This window comes from Protobothrops mucrosquamatus, unplaced genomic scaffold, assembly GCF_001527695.2.
Source record: "Protobothrops mucrosquamatus isolate PMUCROS unplaced genomic scaffold, P.Mucros_1.0 scaffold1358, whole genome shotgun sequence".
Classification (NCBI taxonomy): Eukaryota; Metazoa; Chordata; class Lepidosauria; order Squamata; family Viperidae; genus Protobothrops; species Protobothrops mucrosquamatus.
The window spans coordinates 297,145-311,744 of record NW_015387551.1 but is presented as its reverse complement, the minus strand read 5'-3'; the positions used below and the strand labels follow the sequence as shown (position 1 = coordinate 311,744).

Genomic DNA, 14,600 nt, shown 5'->3' with positions numbered 1-14,600 from the left:
AGGGAACAAGAATTCATCCAGGCAATCACATAATTCTTCTAAAGACGTTGGAGCAGCTCCAGAGTTTGTAAACAGGAAAACAGTCCCCTATCTCTACATTTGGGGACATAGCTGTAGCACATCTTGATCAGTGGCAGGCAGGCAAGTAAATTTGTGACTCACTGTAAGTTAGTCCTGCCTTCTTAACTAGCAACCAATCTCGGGCAACTAATGCATGTGTAACACAGGGAATATGTTGACCCTCAACGTATCCCTAGTATTATGTAGTTTGTGTTTTAAATGGGTTCAGCACAGTGCATCACAGAAACTCAACTTGTTACCTAAGCCAATCCAGTTGAAAAGCTAAGCAGGGTCAGGCTAGTTCAGGGGTAGGCAACCTTGGCTCTTTTATGACTCGTGGACTTCAACTCCCAGAATTCCTGAACCAGCATGGCTCAGCTTGGAAACCTCTCCCTTTCCCCTTAGCATGGCTGGCTCAGGAATTCTGGGAGTTGAAGTCCACGAGTCATAAAAGAGCCAAGGTTGCCTACCCCTGGGCTAGTTAGAGAGAGACCTCCAGGCATGTATATGGTAGACCCAGGGAGCTGAAAAAGCAGAGGGAAACCATTTCCATATTGCTGCATGGAAATGTCTGTGAAGTCACCAGGAGACAAACTTGATTTGAAGGAAATTTTACTTTTACCGTTAAGGTAAAAGCATAAGAATATTTTTTCCCTTTTTTCATTTGCCATTCCTTAAATATAATAAGTGAGGCCAGATTTAGATGTGGTGAGGCCGTAAGCTATGGGAGGCTGCAGAGGCTCTATTTGGCCAGTGTGCTTTACACTATTGCTGGGATGCACCACAAGGTCCTGATAGGGTGGGGAACTAGACTATTGCTGGGATGCACCACAAGGTCCTGATAGGGTGGGGAATGATTCCTCTTTGAAACATGACCTGAGTCCATGCAGAACCAAAGCACATCTTAATTAATGAGGTTCATGTGAGGCATGCAAGAGGGTGTAGCTTATGAAGACTATCATACATGAAGTTGTAATTTTCATTAACAAATGAAAACAAAATCCTGACATTTTGGGAGAACCTTTTGGGGCTGTGAGGCCCCAAGTTTAACTTGCTAAACCTAGGCCTCAGTCCAGTTCTCACAGTGGGGAAAAGTACAAATGTGTGAAGTTATTCAGAGGTGCCACCAGATCTTGAGAAGCTGCCAGGTTACTTCTACAGCAAGGAAAGGAAAAGCTAAATCGAGATGGCAGCCTTGTCAGGTAGACCAGAGAAGAAACATGTTCCAGATGAATTAATGTTATTTCATTGAAAGCTGTGAATTGGGCTACTCTCAGTAACACTATTAGAATCAGTTCTTTGTGTGAATCTATTATTTTGTTTTATGAAATTTCCTCCTTTCTACATGTGTTACTGATTAACTGAGAAAATATAGTAGAAGATAAAGAGGGGAAAAAGCAAATACTTATTTAAAAATAAAATAAAAATTCAAAGATTGGTATACATTTTTAAGGGTTCTAGATTACTGGGTTAATGGAAAATTGACTTTGTTTATGTTCATCCTTCTGAAGATCTATGTGAACCTCCATGAGGATATTTTCTTATTAATTTTTAGAAAAAGGTGATTTTGTAAATGCAGCATCATAATTATATGTGGTATCTTGCATCAGTGCCTTTATTAAAGGAACAACTGGATATAATTTCATTTCACAAAATGTTATAAAGCTGGAGGATTTGAGCCTGAAAATATCCTATTAGCTCTTTTCAATCTACTAATAAGGGAAATAAAATGTCTTGGACTCAAACAACCAAGATATAAAGCTTTTAGATTTTCAAAGTACTCTGTTCTTGGGCTAAAATATATATTGGTTCTTGATTTTTTTCCCCCTATTGATTAGAAATGCAAAGATGTTTAGACAATTTTACTAGAAGCTCAGTTCAAATAATGGATTTTTCCCAGCCTTTGAATGGTACATCAGAACCACTCAACAGAGGAAGCTGCTTCTGTGATTTCTCAAATGCTTCTCCAGCCTTTTCATTGCAATAACTAAAAATACATAAAAATACACCCTTTTCTTTTAAAAGCATTAAGAGCTCCCTAACCATTTATGAGTTGTGGTATTTCCATGTGGCTTGCCATATTAATTTTGCAGGATTTTCAAGGATAGTCTTCACTCATTTTAAAATCCTGCCCCTGGATTTTGCAGTGGTTCCTATTCAATACCTCTCTGTTCCCATATTCTGAGGACTGCTACATTCACCTATTTATTGTTCAATTCATTTCTAAACTGCCTTTATCTCCTCTATGCAGAATCTTTTTTATGGCTTGATTCTTTCTCACTTTTGTATAGCATACAAGTAGTCCTCAACTTATGATCTGTCATTTAAAGTTATGACAGTCTCGAAAAGGGTGCTTTATGGCTCATAAAACTTCCTTCCTTCCTTCCTTCCTTCCTTCCTTCCTTCCTTCCATCCTTCCTTCCTTCCTTCCTTCCTTCCTTCCTTCCTTCTTTCTTTCTTTCTTTCTTTCTTTCTTTCTTTCTTTCTTTCTTTCTTTCTTTCTTTCTTTCTTATCTCACTATCCAGAGTGACTTTAATCATCATAAAATGTTGCACCCCCTGTCACATGATCACATTTATGCTTCTTAGCAACCGGCTCACATTTACAACCAGTTGTAGTGTCCCACAGTCACATGACCGCAATTGACAATGTTTTCTGTCGGTCCCTGGCAAAACTCACCCATTCAGGAGAATGGATTTGCTTAATGACCAAACAATTCACTTAATGATTGCTATAAAAATGGTTAAAAATAATCAGGTCAAGTCATGTGAATGCCTTGACTTATGACTGCAGTAACTTATGATCAAAATTCCAGTTCCGATTGTTTTTGTAAGTCAAGGATCATCTGTAATTCTTTTCTTTTTTCTTCCATTCCTGCTATTCCAAGTCTCCAAATGCAGAACTATCAATACAATAAATGTATGACAAGTTTGTATAAGAAGTGTATCTTCAAGGGGAAAAATATGTAGGAAAAAAAAGTTACCTGATTTGCTGAAGCACTGAACTCAGCTAAATAAGCTTGCAACTTGCAATACGGCACATATAGTATTATGTAACTTTTGGTGTCATTAGTCTGAATGACAGTGGGGTCAGGAATGGTTAATTGGATTTCTGTAAGATTAAAGTAGGCTTCAAAGCAGCTTTCATATAACACTGATTTTAGTTTTAATGTATCTTTGGATATGTAGAAAGTCATGGAGAAAATATGTAGAAATAGTTAAAAAAACAAAAGCATGTGTTGAACCCAGGAAATAGAAAACATTACAAAGAAGCTCATTTAGGCTCTAACTTAATTCACTGCAATAGAAAAGAGTATGAAGGGAAACCCCTATCAGACTTTGGAGATATTATGGGTAGTCCATCAATGTGTATGAATCCTCTCTTATTTGACTGTCTCAAATATCTATGCTTCCGTATTGGATTCCCCATCAGCCTTGTTCTTTGATGTCATGGGAAAGGGGCTACATAGTCTTGATGAATGTCCTTTTCTCTTGACTTCTCGCAATCTCCTTCATCACTCTTCATTAAAGGTGTGGCCTTCTACAAGTTGGAGACAGAGTACTTTCCATCAACAGCATTGCAACTGAAGATGGGACAATGGAGGAAGCCAACCAGCTGTTGCGGGATGCAGCACTTACTAATAAAGTCGTGTTAGAGATTGAATTTGATGTGGCAGGTATGGATATTTTTTCAGCCTAATCCCAATTTCCTTTTTAATTATGTTGCTTTGTTTTCAGTATAGTTAGCAGCAGCATAGAACAGTAAGTGACCAGATTATTTTTAGTAACCCAGAACCAGACGTGATGCATGATCTTGATGTATTGGGCAACTGTATATTGATTTCTGAAGCCAGAACCAATGTATGCCATATATAAAATTTTAAATATGTAGCAACAGTTATGTAGTAGTACATTAAGAGAAGTGAAGTAGGTCTGCTTAAGGGAAAGACAATCAAATAATGGCAAAGCAACATTTTGAGCAGATAAAATGGCAGAATTCTTCAGAAGGTAGGCAGTTTGGTTGGAAAGGGCCTCAGACTGTGTGCTTCTGTAAAATTCCTGTTGATTAAAAGTAAGTTATCTAGGCATTCGTAGTCTGATTCTGTCTAAAAAAGCTCACTCGTTTTTATGAGAAATATGTAATTTTTCCAAATATCTGACTCAGATTGGTTCACCAGGCATAGGAATGAGATAGAGTATACAGGTAGTCCTTGACTTATGGCCACAACTAGGACCAGAATTTCCATTGCTATAAAGAAGGGAGTACTGAGTCATGGCCAAATTTTACAATCTTTTTTGCTACAGTTGTTAAGCAAACAACTAGTTAAGTGAGTCGCACAGTCGTTAAGAAAATCCAGCTTCCCCCATTGACTTGGCTTGTCAGAAACCAGCTGGGAAGGTCACAAATAGTGATCACATGACCCCAGAATGCTGCCACTGTCTTAAATACATGCCAGTTGTCAAGCACCTGAGTTTTGATCACGTGACCGTGGGGACTGCTACAATATGAGGACTGGTTGTCTCTTTTTTCAATGCTGTGGTAACTTTTCACAGTCACTAAATGAATGTTTATAAATTGAGGACCATCTGTAGCTTCTTCGATCACTGGCAATATTATGATGCCTATGCATGTGAAGTACTCCTTTCACACACTAGTACAAACCTCTGGATGAAGATAAGAGATGGTGACCACACGAGATTTCTTGGTGATCTTCATGAGGGCCAACAACTGGATCTGGATCTTCCTGATTTTAATTAGCAGTTTTACAATTGCACTATCTTGTAACTAACAAAGGCTGAAAAGTGTAATTCAGAGTCAATTAATGTGATTATATTTAGGTATAGGAGACACTGGGAGTTACTGGGACACCTATAAAGCTCCAGTTCTCATTTCAGCAAATGGGAACACGTCTGACCCAGGAATGTGACAGCAGCTCCCTCCATTCTCCATGTTCTCACAGCCGCTGGGCTCCTGTCACTAGATAATTGTCAAAGCTCTGATGTGTCTATAGTTGTAAAACTAAAAATGGCTAAATCTTGGAGGGGAAACTAATAACTTGTTACTTAATTTGGTCTTGTTAGAACAACTGGGATTTTACTTTGTTATAGAATCTGAGCTGCGAAGCCCTAAAATAAATAATAAGAAAAAGACTGACACTTGCACCTGCACACAACTTTTTCTTTCAGAAATGATGTAAATTAGTGCATTTCTCTCTTAGATCCTGATCTACAAAAAATACTGAATATATTTATTCAGTTTAGGACCCACCTTTCTGTATGTTGAATGCTATATATGCATAAACATTCATCTACTAAAGGCCTTTNCTTTTAACGTATCCAAAACGCCATTCCAGTCTCCCATCACAATCAAAGAATTATAGTCCATCGCCACAACTTTCTGATGTAGTTGTCTGTAAAATTGTTTTTGAGCTACAAGTTGATTAGGGGCATAAACCCCTATTACTAAACACTTTCTTCCATTTAAGTTTATTTCCACAAATAAATATCTTCCTTCTTTATCAACATTTCTCACCTATTCTAAGCTGTAGCACATCTTGATCAGTGGCAGGCAGGCAAGTAAATTTGTGACTCACTGTAAGTTAGTCCTGCCTTCTTAACTAGCAACCAATCTCGGGCAACTAATGCATGTGTAACACAGGGAATATGTTGACCCTCAACGTATCCCTAGTATTATGTAGTTTGTGTTTTAAATGGGTTCAGCACAGTGCATCACAGAAACTCAACTTGTTACCTAAGCCAATCCAGTTGAAAAGCTAAGCAGGGTCAGGCTAGTTCAGGGGTAGGCAACCTTGGCTCTTTTATGACTCGTGGACTTCAACTCCCAGAATTCCTGAACCAGCATGGCTCAGCTTGGAAACCTCTCCCTTTCCCCTCAGCATGGCTGGCTCAGGAATTCTGGGAGTTGAAGTCCACGAGTCATAAAAGAGCCAAGGTTGCCTACCCCTGGGCTAGTTAGAGAGAGACCTCCAGGCATGTATATGGTAGACCCAGGGAGCTGAAAAAGCAGAGGGAAACCATTTCCATATTGCTGCATGGAAATGTCTGTGAAGTCACCAGGAGACAAACTTGATTTGAAGGAAATTTTACTTTTACCGTTAAGGTAAAAGCATAAGAATATTTTTTCCCTTTTTTCATTTGCCATTCCTTAAATATAATAAGTGAGGCCAGATTTAGATGTGGTGAGGCCGTAAGCTATGGGAGGCTGCAGAGGCTCTATTTGGCCAGTATGCTTTACACTATTGCTGGGATGCACCACAAGGTCCTGATAGGGTGGGGAACTAGACTATTGCTGGGATGCACCACAAGGTCCTGATAGGGTGGGGAATGATTCCTCTTTGAAACATGACCTGAGTCCATGCAGAACCAAAGCACATCTTAATTAATGAGGTTCATGTGAGGCATGCAAGAGGGTTTAGCTTATGAAGACTATCATACATGAAGTTGTAATTTTCATTAACAAATGAAAACAAAATCCTGACATTTTGGGAGAACCTTTTGGGGCTGTGAGGCCCCAAGTTTAACTTGCTAAACCTAGGCCTCAGTCCAGTTCTCACAGTGGGGAAAAGTACAAATGTGTGAAGTTATTCAGAGGTGCCACCAGATCTTGAGAAGCTGCCAGGTTACTTCTACAGCAAGGAAAGGAAAAGCTAAATCGAGATGGCAGCCTTGTCAGGTAGACCAGAGAAGAAACATGTTCCAGATGAGTTAATGTTATTTCATTGAAAGCTGTGAATTGGGCTACTCTCAGTAACACTATTAGAATCAGTTCTTTGTGTGAATCTATTATTTTGTTTTATGAAATTTCCTCCTTTCTACATGTGTTACTGATTAACTGAGAAAATATAGTAGAAGATAAAGAGGGGAAAAAGCAAATACTTATTTAAAAATAAAATAAAAATTCAAAGATTGGTATACATTTTTAAGGGTTCTAGATTACTGGGTTAATGGAAAATTGACTTTGTTTATGTTCATCCTTCTGAAGATCTATGTGAACCTCCATGAGGATATTTTCTTATTAATTTTTAGAAAAAGGTGATTTTGTAAATGCAGCATCATAATTATATGTGGTATCTTGCATCAGTGCCTTTATTAAAGGAACAACTGGGTATAATTTCATTTCACAAAATGTTATAAAGCTGGAGGATTTGAGCCTGAAAATATCCTATTAGCTCTTTTCAATCTACTAATAAGGGAAATAAAATGTCTTGGACTCAAACAACCAAGATATAAAGCTTTTAGATTTTCAAAGTACTCTGTGCTTGGGCTAAAATATATATTGGTTTTTGATTTTTTTCCCCCCTATTGATTAGAAATGCAAAGATGTTTAGACAATTTTACTAGAAGCTCAGTTCAAATAATGGATTTTTCCCAGCCTTTGAATGGTACATCAGAACCACTCAACAGAGGAAGCTGCTTCTGTGATTTCTCAAATGCTTCTCCAGCCTTTTCATTGCAATAACTAAAAATACATAAAAATACACCCTTTTCTTTTAAAAGCATTAAGAGCTCCCTAACCAATTATGAGTTGCGGTATTTCCATGTGGCTTGCCATATTAATTTTGCAGGATTTTCAAGGATAGTCTTCACTCATTTTAAAATCCTGCCCCTGGATTTTGCAGTGGTTCCTATTCAATACCTCTCTGTTCCCATATTCTGAGGACTGCTACATTCACCTATTTATTGTTCAATTCATTTCTAAACTGCCTTTATCTCCTCTATGCAGAATCTTTTTCTATGGCTTGATTCTTTCTCACTTTTGTATAGCATACAAGTAGTCCTCAACTTATGATCTGTCATTTAAAGTTATGACAGTCTCGAAAAGGATGCTTTATGGCTCATAAAACTTCCTTCCTTCCTTCCTTCCTTCCTTCCTTCCTTCCTTCCTTCCTTCCTTCCTTCCTTCCTTCCTTCCTTCCTTTCTTTCTTTCTTTCTTTCTTTCTTTCTTTCTTGCTTATCTCACTATCCAGAGTGACTTTAATCATCATAAAATGTTGCACCCCCTGTCACATGATCACATTTATGCTTTTTAGCAACCGGCTCACATTTACAACCAGTTGTAGTGTCCCACAGTCACATGACCGCAATTGACAATGTTTTCTGTCGGTCCCTGGCAAAACTCACCCATTCAGGAGAATGGATTTGCTTAATGACCAAACAATTCACTTAATGATTGCTGTAAAAATGGTTAAAAATAATCAGGTCAAGTCATGTGAATGCCTTGACTTATGACTGCAGTAACTTATGATCAAAATTCCAGTTCCGATTGTTTTTGTAAGTCAAGGATCATCTGTAATTCTTTTCTTTTTCTTCCATTCTTGCTATTCCAAGTCTCCAAATGCAGAACTATCAATACAATAAATGTATGACAAGTTTGTATAAGAAATGTATCTTCAAGGGGAAAAATATGTAGGAAAAAAAAGTTACCTGATTTGCTGAAGCACTGAACTCAGCTAAATAAGCTTGCAACTTGCAATACGGCACATATAGTATTATGTAACTTTTGGTGTCATTAGTCTGAATGACAGTGGGGTCAGGAATGGTTAATTGGATTTCTGTAAGATTAAAGTAGGCTTCAAAGCAGCTTTCATATAACACTGATTTTAGTTTTAATGTATCTTTGGATATGTAGAAAGTCATGGAGAAACTATGTAGAAATAGTTAAAAAAACAAAAGCATGTGTTGAACCCAGGAAATAGAAAACATTACAAAGAAGCTCATTTAGGCTCTAACTTAATTCACTGCAATAGAAAAGAGTGTGAAGGGAAACCCCTATCAGACTTTGGAGATATTATGGGTAGTCCATCAATGTGTATGAATCCTCTCTTATTTGACTGTCTCAAATATCTATGCTTCCATATTGGATTCCCCATCAGCCTTGTTCTTTGATGTCATGGGAAAGGGGCTACATAGTCTTGATGAATGTCCTTTTCTCTTGACTTCTCGCAATCTCCTTCATCACTCTTCATTAAAGGTGTGGCCTTCTACAAGTTGGAGACAGAGTACTTTCCATCAACAGCATTGCAACTGAAGATGGGACAATGGAGGAAGCCAACCAGCTGTTGCGGGATGCAGCACTTACTAATAAAGTCGTGTTAGAGATTGAATTTGATGTGGCAGGTATGGATATTTTTTCAGCCTAATCCCAATTTCCTTTTTAATTATGTTGCTTTGTTTTCAGTATAGTTAGCAGCAGCATAGAACAGTAAGTGACCAGATTATTTTTAGTGTCCCAGAACCAGACGTGATGCATGATCTTGATGTATTGGGCAACTGTATATTGATTTCTGAAGCCAGAACCAATGTATGCCATATATAAAATTTTAAATGTGTAGCAACAGTTATGTAGTAGTACATTAAGAGAAGTGAAGTAGGTCTGCTTAAGGGAAAGACAATCAAATAATGGCAAAGCAACATTTTGAGCAGATAAAATGGCAGAATTCTTCAGAAGGTAGGTAGTTTGGTTGGAAAGGGCCTCAGACTGTGTGCTTCTGTAAAATTCCTGTTGATTAAAAGTAAGTTGTCTATGCATTCGTAGTCTGATTCTGTCTAAAAAAGCTCACTCGTTTTTATGAGAAATATGTAATTTTTCCAAATATCTGACTCAGATCGGTTCACCAAGCATAGGAATGAGATAGAGTATACAGGTAGTCCTTGACTTATGGCCACAATTAGGACCAGAATTTCCATTGCTATAAAGAAGGGAGTACTGAGTCATGGCTAAATTTGACAATCTTTTTTTGCTACAGTTGTTAAGCAAACAACTAGTTAAGTGAGTCGCACAATCGTTAAGAAAATCCAGCTTCCCCCATTGACTTGGCTTGTCAGAAACCAGTTGGGAAGGTGACAAATAGTGATCACATGACCCCAGAATGTTGCCACTGTCTTAAATACATGCCAGTTGTCAAGCACCTGAGTTTTGATCATGTGACCGTGGGGACTGCTACAATATGAGGACTGGTTGTCTCTTTTTTCAATGCTGTGGTAACTTTTCACAATCACTAAATGAATGTTTATAAATTGAGGACCATCTGTAGCTTCTTTGATCACTGGCAATACTTATGATGCCTATGCATGTGAAGTACTCCTTTCACACACTAGTACAAACCTCTGGATGAAGATAAGAGATGGTGACCACACGAGATTTCTTGGTGATCTTCATGAGGGCCAACAACTGGATCTGGATCTTCCTGATTTTAATTAGCAGTTTTACAATTGCACTATGTTGTAACTAACAAAGGCTGAGAAGTGTAATTCAGGGTCAATTAATGTGATTATGTTTAGGTATAGGAGACACTGGGAGTTACTGGGACACCTATAAAGCTCCAGTTCTCATTTCAGCAAATGGGAACACGTCTGACACAGGAATGTGACAGCAGCTCCCTCCATTCTCCATGTTCTCACAGCCGCTGGGCTCCTGTCACTAGATAATTGTCAAAGCTCTGATGTGTCTATAGTTGTAAAACTAAAAATGGCTAAATCTTGGAGGGGAAACTAATAACTTGTTACTTAATTTGGTCTTGTTAGAACAACTGGGATTTTACTTTGTTATAGAATCTGAGCTGCGAATCCCTAAAATAAATAATAAGAAAAAGACTGACACTTGCACCTGCACACAACTTTTTCTTTCAGAAATGATGTAAATTAGTGCATTTCTCTCTTAGATCCTGATCTACAAAAAATACTGAATATATTTATTCAGTTTAGGACCCACCTTTCTGTATGTTGAATGCTATATATGCATAAACATTCATCTACTAAAGGCCTTTATTACACTTGCAAATTCAAAGAGAAATAAAACGACATGCAAAAAGATGTCACCTATAATTTAAATGTACAGGTAGTCCTTGTCTTACAATTTGTTTAATGACCATTTGAAGTTACAGTGGCACTAAAAAAAAAGTGACTTATGACCATTTTTCACACTTAGCAATCATTGCAACATCCCCAAGGTCATGGGATCAAAATTAAGATGCTTAGCAACAGGCATGTACTTACGACAGTTGCAATGTCCCAGAGTCATGTTATCACCAAGCAAAGTCAATGGGGAAACCAGATTCACTTAACAACCATGTTACTAACTTAACAACTGTAGTGATTCATTTAACAACAGTGGCAAGTAGGGTCATAAAAGGGGGCAAACTCACTTAACAGCTGTCTTGCTTAGCAATAGAAACTTTGGGCTGAATTGTCATAAGTTGAGGACAACCTGTAAATTTCAGCTGCATTATATTATTGATCACTTAATTGTACTGAACTAAATACACTAAGGAAATATTCTATTAAGTACAAGACACAACTTATTATGAGCTATTAGAAAATATTACAGAAAACGTAAAGCAGCTTCATTCCTTATGATCTTCCCGTTAAATCTGCCCAAAATTGTTCTAGCTAACAGTGTTCTGAAACTCAACATATGATCTGGCCCAACTGTCTTGCAGATTTTGATTCCAGTGACAGCAAATTCCAGTATGAATAGGAAGTTGTGCATATAGGAGAGCCACTGAAAACTGAAAAGTGACTTATGTCAGTGGTCTTTTATCAAATACCTTTTTCCAATGCCAAAGTAAACTTTGTGCTACACTACTGTACTTACCTTTACACATATTGGGAATTTTAGTACAGGCAGACAAAGCAACCCACCCTATGACTCTCTGGTTTGATCTTGCCCTTTTTAATTGGTCTACTTGTTCCACAGAATCTGTCATTCCAAGCAGTGGTACCTTCCATGTGAAACTGCCTAAGAAAAGGGGAGTGGAACTTGGGATCACTATCAGTTGTAAGTATTTCTAAGTTACAAGCTTCATTTGCCATTTTCTTTTCTATAAGAGAATGTTCTGAAGATAACTTTCTGCATTAAATCTTTTCAAGGCACATTTGCCCACCAAGTTAGAGTCAGTTCCCTCCTAGTGATCGATAATGTCTTCTAATATCATCTAAACATTAATATGATGGTATAGCAGCAATGAAGACAAGGTGTATGTTGGCTTTACAATGGTTGGGTGGTGCTGTAAAATCTTCCCTGCCATGATTTTCTAAATCGTGTTCACAAGAACTCCTAAACTCAGATCAGTTTCAGTGGTGCTCATTTCCAAATCAATAATAACTTTTTAAAAAGTTAGACTTATATTTTGCCTTTTCTCCAGGAGTCCAAGGGTTCATGTATTGCACTTCCTCTTCCAATGTTTCCCACAACATGTGTCACTGACACAAAGTCACCCGGTGACCTTCCTTAGTGGAGGCAAAACTTGAATCTGGATATCCTGGTCTTAGTTCAGCACTTTAATCATTACACCATATCAACTCATTGGTTTTTTTTTTTTTTAAGAAATGCATACTGTTTTCTGAAATTAATTTAAAATTCTACCCATGTTTCCTACTTCAGACAAATGTTAGGAAGTGCTGGGTGCTTTTTGAAATTAGTGGCATTATTGTGTATTCCCAGCCTCACCGTGTTGGTAGCAGTTTCTGCTAAAATATAGCTCTGAACTCAAGTAGAAATTCCTCTCTGAGCAGCAGAGTTGTCACATTTTCTTTCCTAACTGAAATATTCTGAGGAGCACGTAATTGAATGGATTATAAAGCAAATGTTATGCTTTAGAGCAGACATGTCAAACTTGCGACGTCACGTGACGGCACGCAACGTATCGGGACAGTTTTGCCATTGCCGGCAATGGGGTGGGCGTGATGCATCCGGCCCGCAGGGCGGCAGTTTGTCACCCCTGCTTTAGAGTGATGTTCCTGTTCAGACCATCAATTGGTCAGCTGTGCTATCCTAAAAAATATTCTGTTCTTCTCCCATCAGTATTCTAAGTGCAGGTCTCAGTAGGCTATTTCCACGCATAGGAGAATTTTCATGTAAACTTTTATTGGTATTTCTGCAAACACTGAAGTTCCCCCACGTATTACTGAAACCGCCTCTTCTTAATGAATGGTGACACTGGATTATAGAAGAATTGGAATCTGAAGGATGACAACTTCTGTTACAATATACAATGGCACTACAACATGATGTACAGCATTTCAAACACAGACTCAATCATTACTATTTTTTAAGCAAAGAGCCCCGACTCCAATAATACATATGTTTAACTGAGACTCAAAGAAGCTGCTTGAGGGTTAAACCTATGAATAGATTAAAACACTTTAATGAGAGTTTTATTGCAGTAGCTTGTTGGAGGTTTGCTTGGGAGAGGTATAATTGAAAGTTATAATTTTCTCCAATAGTCATCAAGGCCTTTCATCCTTGTAATATAATGTGTACAAAAGTATCTGATTTTATCACTGGGTCAAGGGAATTCAAATATTTGCTTTTAATGTGACAAAGCCTTCATGTAATAATGTCAGATCTCCATAGAACATAGTACATTTCAGGGGCAGGAAAGTCAGCTGGGGCTTTTAGCCTTCCTGGATGACGAGCATGAATTCCTAACCCCAAGAGTTGAACAATAGCAAAACAAAATGGATTTTCTCTCACTAAATCAAAAATCTCTGATCCTTCTCGGCGGGTCTTGGGAGGTTTTCAAATGAAGCTGGTTGCATTTAGAATTTTAACCACTCAAAAATGAATGCATGACTTTGTTCCTTAGCTGTTATAGTTGAGGCTATAAAAAAATTGGAGAATAAATGGATGCAGCTTAATATAAAAGCTTTAGTACCTTCTAAGCATATTTCCATTTACCATATTTACTCTTGAGTAAACAGACATTTTCAAGCAGTAATTAATTTATATGCAGACTGTTCTTCTTTTGCAATTTGAACCTTAAATGTATGTTTTCTTTTGCCTATTTTTCCTCAGCTCTTCAAATTTGGGGGAAGGGGGATTTAAAATTGTCCTTTCCAGTCTGATTATTTCCCTTTTTCGAAATGCGATCGTAGTCATATTAAACTTGGCTTAAGTACACACATTTCCCCAATGCTTCATGTTTCAATCAGTGGTGTAAGATGTTTTATGACTGGCTATGTCAACGATGCATGTGAATTATATGCTCAAAACCCCTTCAGGGGGGAAATCTCTCCCATCTAAATCATTATACATTTTAATAAAAACTGGGCATGCGTATAGAGAAATATCATCCATCATGTCACAAATCAAAAGCTGTCTGTCTTCCTGCAGACTGTGAGAGCCTCTCTTTGAGGCAGGATGTTAAATAAGCGCCATCAGCCATCTTACTTCTTGTTTGGGGGGGCTAGAGGTTATTTCGGTGGCTGTAATGGGATATGGGAATGATCTTGGGAGGCAGAGGGGAAGAGCTGCAGTCAGGGGAACAGCAGGATAAGAGGCAGCTTAGCCTGCAGGAGGAATATGGGCACGGCAAATGTCTCAGAAGAGACTCTCCCTGGATTCTTGGGCTATAAAGGTGACGTGAGGAGACTTACAAGATTGAGGTCAGATTTATGAGGTAGTCCAGATAGGAAGCATGCCCATATGAACTGATTCTGCTTTATTGTGTGAATCTTGCAAGTATAGTTCTTCCCTATTGCCATTCATTCTGCAAGCTAAGTTTCCTACATATCCGAT

At 38.0% G+C, this 14,600-nt stretch overlaps 1 protein-coding gene across 1 annotated transcript in view; it reads left to right on the top strand.

Moving 5' to 3' along the window:
* The window catches only part of LOC107292489 (glutamate receptor-interacting protein 2-like), a 108,192-nt gene that overhangs the window by 52,133 nt on the left and 41,459 nt on the right, over nt 1-14,600 (top strand). The window contains exons 13-14 of the mRNA XM_029285156.1: nt 3,592-3,737; nt 11,778-11,858. Coding sequence (XP_029140989.1) covers nt 3,592-3,737; nt 11,778-11,858 — 227 coding nt within the window. The remainder of the gene's footprint in view (nt 1-3,591; nt 3,738-11,777; nt 11,859-14,600) is intronic.